Genomic DNA, 16824 nt, shown 5'->3' on the forward strand with positions numbered 1-16824 from the left:
TCCTTTTCTGCACACCAAACTTCTTAGAAGATTAGATGACACGACTTGCACATACTCACCACCTACTCATTGTTCAAGTCCTTGCTTTCTGATTTAATCATGGGAGTCCTGTTGAGTGTAAAAAGGTAACTGATAATCCATTCTTCAATAGAGTTGACTTGTCACATGTTTTATTATCCTCTCTTAAAATATTAAATGTGCTCATTTGTGTGTGTGTGTATGTGTATGTGTGTGTGTGTGTGTGTGTGTGTGTGTGTGTCTTACTGTGAACCTGGGCCCTTTTCTTGGTAGTAAAGACTAATAAACAAAACAAACTTAGATCCAATTCTTGTGAGTCTTCCAATTAAGTAATTGAAACACATGGTACAAATGAACACACTAAAAATATTTCATTTCAAATTGTAGTAAGTATAGTGAAAAAAATGGATGTTATGGTATCTAATTTAGATTATAAAGTGCATATCTAAAAGACAAAGAGGCATTAGACAGGTAAAAAGCAGGGGACAGTTTCAGACAGAGTGAAGAGCAAATCAAAGTCCCTAAAGTGGAAAATAAAGAGTTTAAGATAATCAAGAAAGACAAAGATTACTGTGGCTGAAACCTGGTTACAGTAGAAAGCAGCAGGCAATTAGACTGGAGTAACAAGCACAGGCAAGATCACACAGGCCATGTTAAAAATTATGGATTTCTTCTTAACTGTGTGGACACCCATAGAAGGAATTAAGCTGAAGAGTGATATTCAATTTACATTTACATAAGTTCAACCTGGCTGCCCGGTGCTTAATAGGTTAGAGGTGGACAAGAGTGGAAACAGGAAGACCAGTTAATATGCTACTGCACATCATCTGAGTTAAAAATGAGAATGGCTTGGGTTGGAATGATGGCAGTGGCTATGGATAGAAGCAAACTGATTTATAATACACAGTTGACCCTTGAACAACACAGGGGTTGGAAGCATCAAACCCCACAGAGTAAAAAAATTACATGTAACTTTTGACTCCCGACGAACTTAACTACTAATATCCTACTGTTGATGGAAAGCCATATTAATAACTTAAACAATATATATTTTTGTTATATGTATTACATAGTGTATTCTTTATAACAAAGTCAGCTACAGAGAAGAAAATGTTATTAAGAAAATCATATGGAAGAGAAAAGATATTTACTCTGTATTAAGTGGAAGTGGATCATCACAGAGGTCTTTAACCTCACTGTCTTCACACTGAGTAGGCTGAGGAGGAGCAGGAGGAGAGGTTGGTCTTGCTGTCTCAGAGGTGGCAGAAGTAGAAGAAAACCTGCATATAAGTGTACCTGAGCAGTTCAAACCCATGTTGTTCAAGGGTCAAGTGTATTTTGGAAACAAAATCTACAGAACTTAATGATGTATTCGGAGGTAGGGGGAAGAGAGGGGACCACAGATGAGAAAGAGATCAGAAGAGTAAAGGAGACGAATTAGAAAGATCAAAAGTTCTCCTTTGTATATCCTCCTCCTTGAAACCTTTTCTTACACATGACCTATCTTTCTGACCTTGCTTTCAGCTGTTTTACTTCATTGTCTTGCTCCAAATGCAAACATGTTTGAAGGCACTGCTTAGATATTCTCTACTGTCCCTCCCCAGTCCTCTTTCAGTTTCACCTGGCCCTAAACTCCGACTCTAATCAGATGACTCATTAGTTTTTCTCTCTTGATTCACCCAATTTTCTGGGCTATGACACATTTTCAATTGTTTTCTGATCGTTTCTCTTTAGATGACCCCTTTGTACCTCCAACTCAACTCAAAATTAAATTCATGTTTTTCCCATATCTACTACGGTTCTTACTTATATTACCACTACCATCTTTCCAGTCACCTGGATTCATATTCATCACTAACTTCTGCTTCCTCCTTGCTCTTTGCTTCAGTTGCTATGGTTTTATCAGTGCACTCTATTGCATTTTATGTTTCTACCTTCCTTATATTTTCCTGAAGTGAAAGCCCTGATTGTAACTTACGCCCCCATTATACTTTACCAGATTATTTTTATCACTTCTATCTTTCTACCTCCAATATCTTTCCTATTCTACGAACCAGCACATGACCTGTAGAGTAATCATCCTAAATAACAATTGTAATCATTTCACTTGTGTCTAAAATCTTCAATGATTCTATTATCTTCATTCTCTTATCTTCAGAGTAATTTTCAAATTTCTTAAAAGTGTATTAAATCCTTCTTATGGTCTGACCCCAATCTATTGTCTACCTTGATTCCCAAATAACTTGAACATGTCGTCATCCTGAAAATCTGTCTGATGCTCTCGCAACACTGTCCCCTTGCTCATGCCACGTGTGCTGCCTTCACCTTTCATACTGAAACCCTTCTTTCTTAAAAGCATAAAATGATGTCTCTCACTTCTCCAACTAGCAATAAGTTCTTCTCCTGATGCTCCCCAATAGAATATGAGTCTGCAATGGAACGGACTTTTTTCATCTTTTATCCCCCACGGTGCTGAGCATACTATCTTGCATATAACAGGAACAGAGCAAATATTAAATTGAGTTGACATATTAGCACTCTTTCTGATGAGTTTGTAATGTGTGCAATAATCTTGATAAATGTGATTATATAATGAATTTGGCCTTAATGTCAGGTAATATGTGAAATGTATATTTTTTATGTGAGCTGTTTACAGAACCAAAATCTCTACTTTACTATGAATAAGCCTTTATAGGCCTTAATTTAAAATAGTAATAAATTAAAAATTCCTCAAATTTTTGAATTGAAGTTTATTGAGGTTTCCTCCTTTTTTATATCTTTGATTTCTTGGGGACCCTGGAAAGAACAGTCTTTATGAATATATTTAAATTCTGAGATATAATCAAAAAAATTACCTACCAGTTTCTCTATCAACCAAAACAAACACTAAGCTATTTAAACATTAGATTGATTTTTCCGAATTGAAAGCTTTGCCTTATCTAAAATTTTATGCAAGTTAGCAAAATGTGACTATCTGTAAATTTCAAATAAATTCCATCAAGTTAAAGTTTGCCTCCACTCTAACGACAGGATTAAGTCCAGTAATATGAATGCTAAATGGAGAAATTGAATGGTTAGAGTAGATATAGACTCTGTAACAAATTCCCTACTCAATTTCAACAAAAAACTTCTAGATAATTCCTTAAAAGGAAGAGAAGAGTTTGACTACTATAATTGTTTGCATTTACACTCTTCACTTAGCTAATTTACCTCTTTAAGAATTTTTTTCCAAACAAAAGTTTCTAGTCCATAATTCTCTAATAGCTGTTTTACCTCCTCTGTGAAAATCAGAGAAATGACAGACAACTGAGGATCAATAATACCTTAAGTTTATGTCAAAAACATGTTTAAAATAATAATTAAAACTATATATAAAGATAATTCTATATTTGAACTTCCTCCAAATCATTTTTGACTCATATCTTTTTTATGAAAGTTATCTAGGATGATATCTCTTATCTGGGAATAAAAGTTTTGAAACATTGCTTTATCTTCAATAATAATTGCTCCTAATTCAAGGGATCTGTATCTGCAGATTCAACCAACCTTGAATAAAAAATAGATGGTTGCGTCTGTATTGAACATGTATAGACTTTTTTCTTGTCATTATTCCCTAAACAATATAGTGTAACAACTATTTACATACTATTTGCATTGTATTAGGGATTATAAGTAACCTAGAAATGGTTTAAGGAATAGGGGAAGAGGAGCGTAGGTTATGTGCAAATAAATACAAAGCTGTTTTATATAATGGACTTCAGCAGCAGGAATTTTGGTGTCTTTGGGGTCTTGGAACCAATCCCCAGCAGGTATCAGCTGTCTTATTTAAATGTCACAAGCACCCTACAAAGTAAGCGTCATTAATCCCACCTTAGAGTTGAGAAAGTGATAATGAGGTTACATTACTGACCTGAGGTCCTATAAGCGGGAAGTCAGAGAATAGGAAGTCAATTCAGTCCTTTCTGAGGCCACAGCCTAAGCACTGGATGGTCGGACAGCACAGTTCACTGGAGTCTGGATATCCCGAGGGCAAACAAATGCTGAGGAAACATCTAATGTCAATGGGTAAGAAATGTTATAGCCTATTACATGAATCTCTAGCTCTTCCTTTAACTTTTTTTTTCTTTTGCATTATTTTCCTTCAGTTGCTGGAAATCTTTTTGCTGCATTGTCTGTGATGATAGCTGGCTTCTTTGAAATACACAGAAAACATTTCCCTCCAGTGGAGCAGCCCCTTTCAGGAAAAGTTCTCCCTGTTTCCTCCATGCCCTGTTTCTACCTGATTCTTCAGTATGTTTTACTTGGAGTGGCGGAAACACTGGTAAACCCAGCTCGTGAGTAAACACTTTTTTAACTAATGTTAGAATGCACTGAACCTTTACACAGAACACATCACCTCAAACAGAACAATTAAAGTGGTAGGTCATCTATTCACCCCCTAGAGAGTTCCCACAACACTTCAAGCAAATTTATCTATCACTTTCATTTTCACAAACATTTCATTTCTCCTCATTCCTCTACCATGCACAGAACAATTATCAATTCTGCCTGGATGCAGATGGAACAAAAGATTTTTAACCTGGTTAAAGGCAATAACCATTTTGTCAGACACACCACAGGAGGAAAACCTCTGCTAAAACCCAGAAGACAACTCCAGAACACTAAGATGAAAACTCTCTTCTCTTCTCCCTTCCCTCTTCTCACCTCCCCCATTCTCACTCATAGATAAACTCACAGGGCCAGGCCCGGTGGCTCATGCCTGTAATCCCAGCACTTTGGGAGGCCGAGGCCGGTGGATCACGAAGTCAAGAGATCGAGACCATCCTGGCCAACATGGTGAAACCCCATCTCTACAGAGAATACAAAAAATTAGCCGGGCGTGGTGGCAGGCACCTGTAGTCCCAGCTACTCGGGAGGCTGAGGCAGGAGAATCACTTGAACCCGGGAGGCGGAGGTTGCAATGAGCCAAGATTGCGCCACTGCACTCTAGCCTGGTGACAGAGTGAGACTCCGTCTCAAAAAAAAAAAAAAAAAAACTCACATATATACCCCTCCAAAAATGACACTTAATGTTCTTTGAGAGTATATAAACATGCAAATGAAATGAAAATTTAAGCCAATTTTCCAGATAACTTGATGTCTTTGAATTAAATTACACTAGATTAAATGAGATCACTAATGTTTCATAAGACAGGTTCAAAATAAGTTTATTAAATATCAAGGGTTTCTGAATTATCTAGATTGCTTACATTAATTAAACTAGCCACTTTACAATTTATCACAGTATTTCAGTGACTTCTTGCAAAACAGTAATGTGTGTGTACATATATTTATCAGTGTAATTGATTACATCTGTTTCTATCCTCCTTAAATTTTCGTGTAGTAGGAGTCCTGATTGTAACTCAAGCCCCCATTATACTTTATGGATAATATTTTTATAACTTCTGACTATCTTCTGACCTCCAATATCTCTCCCATTCTATCAACCGGCACATGGATTTTAGTGTAATCATCCTAAATAACAATTCTAACCATTTCATCTGTGTCTATAATCTTCAATGATTCTATTATCTTCAAAGTTGTTTCCAAACTCCTTAAAGATAAATATTTAATAAATATGTATTTATACACATACATACTTATGATACCAAGGCAATTCATTAAACAATGAAAATAAAATTAAGTTGGAGTATATTCATATATATGTGTGTCTCAGACTTCTTTTTATAATTTTATATCATTTCATTCCATATATTTTACATACATAAATTACTTTATGTGATTTTATACTGGGGACCTCACTGTTCAACATTGCAAGGAAGACAAAAGAAGTGTAAAGCAATGCTACTGCACAAAAATTTGTGATGTTCTCTGATGTTATTCCCAAAATGTGTTGGAAGTAGTCAGCCACAATTTTCTTGGCTGGATTAGAGTAAATAATGAGTAAAGGTAATTAGTGACTATGTGGAGGAAATTGTTAGCCAGCTTAGCAATAGTGGTTCAACCTACAGAAGCCAGAGAGGTACAGAAAAACCAATGACTGTGAAAAAGGCAGATCATGTACTATACATCACTTACTCCACTACTCCTTGATTTACTCTTCAGGAAATCAGGTCTAACTGAGGTCTAAGTCACTTGACTCATCTGCTGTTGGGGTCATGGGCCAGGGACTGAAAGAATTTGATCTGCTATCTAGCTTTTCCATTACTGCCTACATAAACTTGGGAACTCATTTAACCTCCAATCCTCATTTTTCTGATATTTAAAATAGAAATAATTTTATTCTTCTTTATATCACAGCATTGATAGGTTAAGAATCAATGGGAATGAGAGACTACTCCTTGAAAATCAGATGACATAAAATATGGAAGGGTATTTCGAACTATAAAATCAAGTATTACCCTTCTGGGAGACAGTACAGCATAGAGATTAGGCTCTATGGTCTTAAAGTCAGACAGACCTGAATTCAAACCCAGTTCTGTCACTGACTAACTCTCTTTGGGAAAATCATTCCTCATTTCTGGGCTTTTCTCATCATCTATAAAACAGGGAGTGGTTCAAAGGACTAAGTGGAAGATTTTATGTAAAGCAAAAACCATACTGCCCCGTGTATAGACAGCATTCAATAATTAGCAGTTATAATGTGTTGTTATCATTACTAAAAGTAATGGCAAAAACCACAATTACTTTTTCACGAACCTAATATTATTATCATGTTTCACATGAATTAATAGTATCAGACTTAGAAGTACAGGTGTCCTGTTCCCAGCTCTTTCTGCCATAAACCACCTGGCAGCATAAGCAGAACTGTCTCTCACTTGAGTCATCCTAGATCCGTCTCTTTCCTCTCACCTCTCCTCTCCAATCCAACAGCAAGTCCTCGTTTTTACTCTGAAATAGAACTTAAATCTGGCCACATCTCACTATCCCCTCTGTTCTCCTCCTGGCCTACAACACCATCATCTCCAGCCCCAATTTGACCAGAGCCTCTGAACTTTTCTCCCTGCTTCCTCTCCTGCCCCGTGAGTCCATTCTCTTCAAAACAGCTGTGGTGTTCTCAAAACATAGGTTCTATCGTTTCCCTGCTTGAAATTCCACGGTAGGGTTTTAGAGATAAATTATTCACAATGGTGAATAATGTTCCACACTATTTGGTCTCCGCGGGTTGTTCCATCTACATTTGGTTACATTCTGTCCCTTGACCACATCCCAGAAATGTGTGTGTTTCTAAGTTGCCAGATTTCTGTCTACCCCAAGGCCTTTCTACTTTCTTTTTCCTTTATTGACAATTCCCTTTCCTCTGTTTTCAAATGACTGGCTTCTTCTCATTATTGAGCTTTCTCAAAGGTTATCTCTTTGGAGGGGCTTCTTTGACCATTCCATCACTTTCCATTTAATTACCCTGGTTTTTTTAAATAGCTCTTTTCAGAATCTGAAATTACTTTATTTATATTTGTATTGCCTGCCTCGCACTGTAAGAATATACACTCCTGATGTCAATGTATGTTTCTCCTTCCCAAAAAGTACATGTACAAAATAGGTGATCAATAAATACATTTTGTTTGAAGAAACAAATCAATGAAGTCTATGGCTATTTCTATATGGTACAATAAAAATACATGATTCAAAATTCTGACAATGTCCTACATTGATGGCATTGAGCAAGGAAACACAGTGAATTACTCCATAAATGACAGTAGACATAGTCTACCCTACTAAGACATGTTATACATTGGAGATGAGCTAGAAAAAAAAAGCAGTAGAAAACATTTCAAATTATGTTTTAATTGTAGTAGTGCACATCTCATCTGTCTCATACCCTATGTTTGTATATTCAAAAAATACTGTGTGGGTGTCTACAATGTGCCTATACTGCTCTCAAAGCTTTAGACACATCAGTTAAAAAAAAAAATAAGACAAAAATGTCTGCCGTTGTAGAGCTTACAGCATTTCTGTGGTTGAGTAGTAGAGAGTAAGTTGGGAAGGCCGGGCGCGGTGACTCAAGCCTGTAATCCCAGCACTTTGGGAGGCCGAGATGGGCGGATCACGAGGTCAGGAGATCGAGACCATCCTGGCTAATACGGTGAAACCCCGTCTCTACTAAAAAATACAAAAAACTAGCCGGGCGACGAGGCGGGCGCCTGTAGTCCCAGCTACTCGGGAGGCTGAGGCAGGAGAATGGCGTGAACCCGGGAGGCGGAGCTTGCAGTGAGCTGAGAGCCGGCCACTGCACTCCAGCCTGGGTGGCAGAGCAAGACTCCGTCTCAAAAAAAAAAAAGAGAGAGTAAGTTGAGAAGAAGAGAAGGCTCTAATCAGAGAAGGGTGCACAAAATTGTTATTATGGAGTGGGTACAGTTATTGATCCAAGACATGGCTTTGCAGGCCAGTTTCTGTTACAATTACTCAACTATGTCATTGTGGTACGAAAGCAGCCTTAGACAACATATAATAAATGAGTGTGGCTGTGTCCCAATAAAACTTTATTAAAATAGGTGACAAGCTGAATATTACCTGACCATAGTTGGCCAACCACTGGCTGAGGTACAAGGCATAGGTCATGACCTTCGGTGTGAGTGGAGTGGAAGTTAAGGTAGATTGGAGATCAAGGACATTGGAGGTCAAGGAACTGGACAACCAAGATTGAAAGGATGGAAGGTAGGAAGGATGATCTATATGTATAGTAAAATTGCCAAGCATTAAGGCAGGAGTAGTACCAGAGAGTATGACAATGAGAGAGGAACTGACAACTTTGAGAAAAAGAGGAAAATGTCCTATAGATTGGCAGATGACAGCATGAAAGAGAAGTAGATGATATAATCTGATAATATAAGGTTGAAAGCTGAAGTTTTTTTAGAGTTAAGGGAGATATAACGGTCTAAAAATGGCAACAGGATAAAGTTCTATTTTCTGGGACTGTGGTACTTCTTCTCCACATGTTCAAAATAACTTTTCACCAAACAAAATAAACACATTTCAACTGCTTAACAACTACTAGAGTAAAAGAAATTTCCAGCAATAAGTCCCCAGTACCAAGTGCCTTAGGAAGGTGGTTATGGCCCTATATTTTGAAGATTCCGCATATGCTGTGATGTGGCATCTTTGCAAGCACTAACCAGCTACTACCTAGAGGCACATTTTTAGCACTCATTGGCAAGAAGACCAGCTTTCACATACACATTGAATATTTTTTATTGTGTTTTCATAGTAAAATGAGAACTTTAGAATACTGACAGACTTGTTGATATTATCTACATTGTAATGGGCTAAAAGGAATATCTCGGAGCCTAAAAAAAAAAAATCAAATTGATGATCACTAAAGTTTCAAATGATCAGAACATGCAAGTAGATGCCTAAAAATGAAGATTCGAGGACTTGAAAAGCTAAGTCCTATAAAAGGGAACTGGAGGTTTTTAAAAACGACTAAAATGACACCAAAGAGAGATTAACCAGCAGGCAGAGAGCTGGCAAAGTGTGTTCATGAATTATATACCATACCAGAAGTTCTAGCAAGAGAAAAGCATAGGATTAATAATTAACTAGCAAGGTAATAATGGGCTTGTATGTTCTGCTTTTTCTTAGTGAAAGAAATAGGCCTATTTACTCTTTCTGCTCATTGCTTGTCTCCTTGTACTTATGGAAAGGAAAGTTTACAAGCCTATTCAGGCTTCCTCTCATACTCCTATTTGGACCTTTCTGAAAATACTCCAAGGCTCCTGCTGGTGATTGGTACTACACAAAGAGCTGTGTTACCTTGCCACCAATATTTGAAGCCCTTCTCCACAGTATTTTACTTATCGCCATTATTATCTTCATCTCCAATCAGCATCTGTGGGAAAAGTGCGCATTTAGCACTGCCCTTTGTATTAAATAATGTGCTGTTTTTGCTGCAGAGTTTAAAGTCCAGGAAAGATTAAACTGATGCCTTTTCCCACCTATCAGTTCCAGCACTCACCACTTTCCTGAATCACAAAGTGGGACTCCTTTAAATGTTGATGGGATAAATAAATCAAAACATGTGGAGGACACACCGAAAGTAAAACAGAAATTTTACATTAACGAAGGAAGGAGCATTAATACATTTACATCATGTGTTAGTAAGATCATGGAAAAGTTCTGGTAAATGCAGAGTTTTGCTGTGGCAAAGTATTAAAAACAAAAAACGCAGGGGTAAGTATTCCAGAGAGGAGCGGGAGGAGATAAGAAGATCTCTTACTTCTCATAGAGAAGGAAACGAAAGGTTTAGTGTTTACAGTACAGTTATGCAACACGTAACAACATTTTGATCAATGATGGATCAGGTGTATGACAGCAGTTTCATAAGATTATACTATCATATTTTACTGTACTATTTCTGTGTTTAGATATGTTAAGATTCACAAATACTTACCACCTCTAATTGCCAACAGTATTCAGTACACTCACATGCTGTACAGATTCATTGCCTAGGAGTGATAGGCTGCCCATATAGCACAGGTGTGTAGTAGGCTAGACCACATAGGTTTGTGTAAGTACACTCGACGATGTTTGCATGACAACAAGATCACCTAATGACACGTTTCTCTGGACATATCACCATTATTAAGCCACGCATGACTGCACATCTGTTTTCTATCATCACTTTTCTTTATTGATGATTTCATTGCGGAAAGATTTGCAAAGCACAAAAGAGTAAGAGGAATATTAGAAATCCAGTAATTCAACCACTCAAAGCTAAGACTGTTAATATTATTCGGTGTATTTCCTTACAGATGTATTGGCACACATTATGTTAGAGATTAGTGTGATAAAGTCTCCTGTATGCATCTTCTAGAATCAGTAATTTCAACTCACAGTCAAAACTTGTTTCATCTCTACTCTCATCCACACCTGTTTTCCTTCTTGTTGTATAATTTTGAAGCAATCCCAAATATCATATTACAATAAACATCAAATATTTTAAGACATATCCCTAAGATTGTCATGCATTTTAACATATTATGTTTATAGGGTGTGTACAAAACCTCATATACTTATTTTCATCTATTCTGATTTCAAAAGAAAGCTATTTTTTCAATTGAAAATTAAAAAAAAATTTTGTTGTTTTTTTAACGTCTTGTTACCACCATTACTGGCACCCAAAAAATGACTTGGGAAGGAAAGATAACCACTTTGGAGACCCAATGCTCAAGCTATTGTCTCTCTCTCTGAGCACCTCTCCTGAAGTGACATAATGCATATTAAGGGCTTTGTAGAGTAGGAGCTACTCAGTTTGATAAGATTAATACTGTCAAAAATGCCTAACCCTTATTCAGGACCTACAAGTCAGCATTGGACTAAGCACTTTACATGTAGTATTGCAGGTCAGTGTCCCAGCACCTCTGCAAGTGAATAATGATATTATTCCCATTTCATAGAGGAGGACATTGAGGCTTGGAAAGTTTAAGTCACTTACCTAAAATCACAGAGATAGTAGATGGCTGACATGGTATTTTAATACTATCTTGTCCAACTCCAAAGCCCATGCTCTTAACCTTGATGCAAATTTTATACAAGTTTTCTATAAGAAACCTAACGAATTACACAGAATCACAGAATTGATAGATTGTCATATTATCTAACAGAGGCCACACCTCAGTCCAAAATCTATCAGAAATATTCAGTTTGGAGTGAAATTAGGGTGAATACATTAGGACACTCAACTACTAAGTAATCAAATTCTCCTTGCAGCTGGGTCAAGGTATATTTTGTCATATTTTATTCCTTGAAGACATCTGTAAATTGTATCACAGTGTATCCTACTATAATAACCTTAACAAAGTCCGACCCAAATTTTTACTGTATCAGTACATTTTCTTTGATATACGATCAACATCAATTTGAACAGTCTCTGTGAAAGAGTTTTCAGGAGAAAGTTCTAAATTCTGACCTCTCTTTTTCTCTCAGTCTCCATAATATCATACAGATTTGTTCCAAGCACCGTCAGAGGAACCTCCATGAATTTTCTGACACTGTTCAATGGATTTGGCTGTTTCACAGAGGCACTGCTGGTGGAGTTGGTATATCTCATCTCAGAAGGTAAAAATAGCTTCGTGGCATGCTTGTATACATTGAGTTGATGACTAGGGAACGGGGAGACCAAACCTTAAGAGAGGGGCTTTGCCAGTACAGTCTTTTTTTAATTGATCCACTTTTGCAATTAAGATAGAATTAAGATAGGACATACACTCTTGCTGTATTCATTAATTTCTGGGAATTGTTTTTCTTTTGATAGGAGGAGGTAATTACAGAATGTCATGCTGTCCTTAGTGTATTTTAAAACAAACTGGTCATTATATTCTTATTAGATCTTTCAATGAGGCCATATGCAATAATGCCTCACAGTTGGCACAGACAGTCCTCAGAAAAAGTAAGACCTGTGTAAATATAGGGGATAGGGTACCTGAATGATCTTTTTTTTCTCATGATTTGCCACAATTCTTGTCTATGCAATCAAAGAGAAATTGTGAATTGAATAATAAATGATATTTTAAAATTTTCCCAGTAGAGATTTTGGTCAGGAGAAACAACTAATCTGAAAAATTCAAACATTATTTGAAACATTAAAGTATCTACTAAAGCAAATATTTGATTAAAGCAAATTTTAAAGAACTACTCTTTGGTTGCATGTGTTGAAAAAAACAACAGCCAGACAGGATGACAATAATGATCAGCCATCACAGTGAAATGACTTTGGCTGTATTTTAAATCAGGACTTTTGAAATTTTGTTCTAAAATGTTAATATAGTTTTAATTTAATTTTAATGTATGTTTGCTTATTTTATGGAAATTATCACAAATGTATTCTCTACTTTCAAAAATACTTATAGTTGTGCACTGAAAATGATGTAAAGAAAGTGTTAGTTTCTATTCTCTTATAACAAACAAATTTAATTTACCTGCTTTCAAACCATGGAAAAAATCAACTTCTATGAATGAGACACTCCTTTTAACACTAAATCTCCATTCAAAAAATATTTATCAAGGACCCACTCTGTTCCAGGCACCATATTGGACACTGGTGATACCATGGCAAGCAAAATAAACACTTGCAAGCTCTCAGGAAATTTCCAGGGGTACAAGTAAGCAATGAAATTAAAAGTGAGAAAGTCAATGATACATATAATAGCAGAGTTCTTGGGGAGAAACCTACTAATCCTTGATTGATGACTGACGAGGTCACCCTCTGCCCTTTCCTCAGTTATCTGAGAAAATTAAGATGAACTGTGTGTTGAGTATTTACTACGTACTAGGTCGTGAGCTACATGGAATTGTGTAAGATATGGTCCAGTTCTCAAAGAACTCAAATTCAAACTGCGATAGCTAACTGTGTGAACGGCGGCAAGTTGTTGACTTCTCTAGTGCTCAGATTCTTTGTACATAAGCTAGAGACAAAGCACTGGCATTAAGATTTTGTAAGATAATCTTGCAAACTCTTAACATATATTCACACCTGAAACATTTTCAGTGTTGAATGTGTTTCCTTTCTTTACGTTACTCAGCGAAGATATTTCCAAAAATTTGCTAAAACAAAATTTCTAGAATCAAATCACATTTGACATATACATAAAGAACTGCAAAGTCAAATATTACTACTAGTTTATCTTTTATATAAATTTAAATGTTTCATATGCATGCTTAAGCAACTTACCCAGAGTTAGACCAAACATCCTTGGCTAAGTTCTCTCCAAGGCTACCCTCACTTTTTTTTTTTTGAGATAGAGTCTCACTCTTGTCACCCAGGCTGGAGTGCAGTGGCATGATCTCGGCTCACTGCAACCTCCACCTACCAGGTTCAAGCAATTCTCCTGCCTCAGCTTCCTGGGCAGCTGGGACTACAGGCGCCTGCCACCACACCCAGCTAATTTTTGTGTTTTTAGTAGAGATGGAGTTTCACCATATTGGCCAGGATGGTCTCGATCTCTTGACCTCGTGATCTGCCCGCCTCGGCCTCCCAAAGTGCTGGAATTACAGGTGTGAGCCACCGCACTTGGTCACTACCCGCACTTTAGGTACTAGCCACAAGTTTGGAGATTCCTAGGGCTGTCATCACCTCTGACAAGCTGTCTATAAATGTGGGGATACCCACAGACTCCCTCAAGTATGATAATTTGCTAGAATGATTCACAGAAGTTAGAAAAGTACAATACTTATAATTACAGTTTATTATGGCCAGAGAATACAAATCAGAATGAGCTAAAGAGAGAGGCACATGGAACAAGGTCTGGGAGAGTTCCAAATGTGGAGCTTCCTTCATCCTCAGGTATGCACTACCCGCATCAATATAAGAATAATGCCAAACTAGCCGGGCGAGGTGGCGGGCACCTGTAGTCCCAGCTACTCGGCAGGCTGAGGCAGGAGAATGGCGTGAACCCGGGAGGCGGAGCTTGCAGTGAGCTGAGATCGGGCCACTGCACTCCAGCCTGGGCGACAGAGCGAGACTCCGTCTCAAAAAAAAAAAAAGAATAATGCCAACTAGGTGAGCTCACCTGAGCTTCAGTGCCCAGCGTTTCTATTGAGCCTTTATCACATAGGCACCATTGATTAAATCACTGTGAGCTCAATCTCCATCCTCCTTCTGCTCCCCAGAAGTTGGGCTGGTATATGTGGCTCAAAGCTCGAAGTCTGATCACGTGGTTGGTCTTCTTGGCTGCCCACTCTCCATTCCGGGTCATCTGATTAGCATAAATTATCTATGGGCCCTCTCCATTCTGAGTTGCCTCATTAGCATAAACTATCAGGTGGGGCTGAGGGTCCCACCATAAGTAACAGACATTCCAACCACTCAAGAAGTTGAAAGGATTTAGATTACCTCCCAGAAATCAATCCAGGCAAATGTTTTAATCACACAACTATTCTTACAAAAGCATTTCACTGAAAATCTAAATTTTTACTGGCAATCTATATAGTATAGTAGGAGCTTTTACATGCATTATCGCATTTATTATAACAACCTTATATTATTATTCTCGTTTTTTAAATGTAATGATTCAGGCAGAAAAAAAATGAAGTCAAGTTCTCTAGTCATCACAACCCGTAGCTGACAGAGATCTAATTCTCTTGGCATTCTGAAACCAGTTCCAACATTGATTTCAATACATCAAGCAACTTGTAGGAATCCCCAGATGTAAAGGTTTTTAAAGAATTTTGTTACTTTTGCAATATAACCTCCGTGGATGGAGGTCTGTATAATATTGATAATATTCTAGATACAGTACAAAGGTGCAGAAACAAAAGTTTATATAATTTTGGCACAATTTGGTGCCCATGAAAGGAAATTTACCAGGGACACATGGTGAGGACATCTTAGCAAGATGGGTTGTGGGGTGGGGCACTTTCTAAACTGTGCTCAAGAGAACACCATTTAAATTACCACTAATCAATTTAAGCTACATCTTCTTTTAAGTGTATTCTTTCTAGCTAATAATAATAGTGTGTTATATCAAATTATAATCCCAATAAATTACAATCATAGAGTTGAATGTTGCCTTAGATCTCAACTAGTCTAACATTGTACCAAACACAGAAGATGTAGTAGCATAATCTAGTGCTGAGAAAAATTCTCTGCTTTGAGATATAACCTGAGTGTGCCCATCTAGTGATCACTAGGTCCCACAGAGTAAGTCTGATTCTCCATTCACATAGCGGCTCTTCAAACATTCGATAAATACTTGGAGAAATAATATCGTATAGTGGTTAAGAGAATAGGTTCTGGAGTCATACCACCTGAATTTGAATCCAGGTAGTCTAGCTATGTGTTCTCAGTTTCTATTTCAGTAATGACAATACATAATTCATTATGTTGTTCTGAAGATTAAGCAATTAATATGCATAGTGTTCAATAAAGATGGCAATCATGACCCCTTCTATTTTATAGACAAACCACCCCTGTCTTTTCATATTGCATGATTCCTTGATTTTTCACTATCAAGGCCCCTCCATCCATTAAACAAACAACAGCTTATCAGTATCTTTCTTAAAATATGGCTTCCAAAACTGAAGATAATATGGGTACAACCAGGGTACAAAATGGGTACAATCAAGATAAGTATGTTACTTTTATCAACCTGGACTCTCTCTCTCTCTGAATGTCAACAGAGATTTTGTTGACTTTTTCATAGTTGCATCCTGCTTATGGTCAATTAAAACTTGAAACTTTTTTTAATTTTCAGGAGTTGCTTTCAGCTCAGTTCTACTCATCACAGTTCTTTTTTCTAATTAGATGCAGCACTTTATTTTTATCTTTAATAAATGTCAACCCATCATCCTAAGTAATAGACATTTTTGAAAATTGATTCTGTGTCATCCAGGGAATTACTAATCTTTACTTGCTTTGTGTCATCTGCAAATTTGGTAAGCAAGTTCCTAGACTTCTTCCAGGTAATTGATAACATTTTTGAATTGGACAGGACCAAAAAAGAGTCTTACAGAAAATTCCTAGACCCCATTGCAAGTTAATGACAATCCATTAATCCTCTCCTTTTGGATATAATCAGTTCCCAATTCACCTAATTACTATCATTCAGCCCACATACTTCTCCATCATTCACTAAATGACATCACAGGAGACTTTTCATAGGTTTTTCTGGAAATAGGATAAGTCTCTTTGTGACAATCCCTTTAGCCATCAGGATAGTATTCCTCAATGAAAGAAATGAGGTTCATTTAGATGATGTGGTTATAGTAATCCTATACTGGTGTAACAAATAAAGGCCCTAAAAGAGAGTGGCCATAAGCATGGCTTTGGGTAGGTCAGTATCATACCCTCTAAAACTGGATTTTCTTAATTAA

General features: G+C 37.1%; 1 protein-coding gene across 1 annotated transcript in view; it reads left to right on the forward strand.

Moving 5' to 3' along the window:
- Nucleotides 1–16824, forward strand: part of SLC15A5 (solute carrier family 15 member 5) — an 87855-nt gene that overhangs the window by 47266 nt on the left and 23765 nt on the right. The window contains exons 6-7 of the mRNA XM_033222754.1: nucleotides 4164–4352; nucleotides 11941–12072. Coding sequence (XP_033078645.1) covers nucleotides 4164–4352; nucleotides 11941–12072 — 321 coding nt within the window. The remainder of the gene's footprint in view (nucleotides 1–4163; nucleotides 4353–11940; nucleotides 12073–16824) is intronic.

The sequence above is a fragment of the Trachypithecus francoisi genome, unplaced genomic scaffold (genome assembly GCF_009764315.1).
Source record: "Trachypithecus francoisi isolate TF-2019V2 unplaced genomic scaffold, Tfra_2.0 Lachesis_group11, whole genome shotgun sequence".
Lineage (NCBI taxonomy): Eukaryota > Metazoa > Chordata > Mammalia > Primates > Cercopithecidae > Trachypithecus > Trachypithecus francoisi.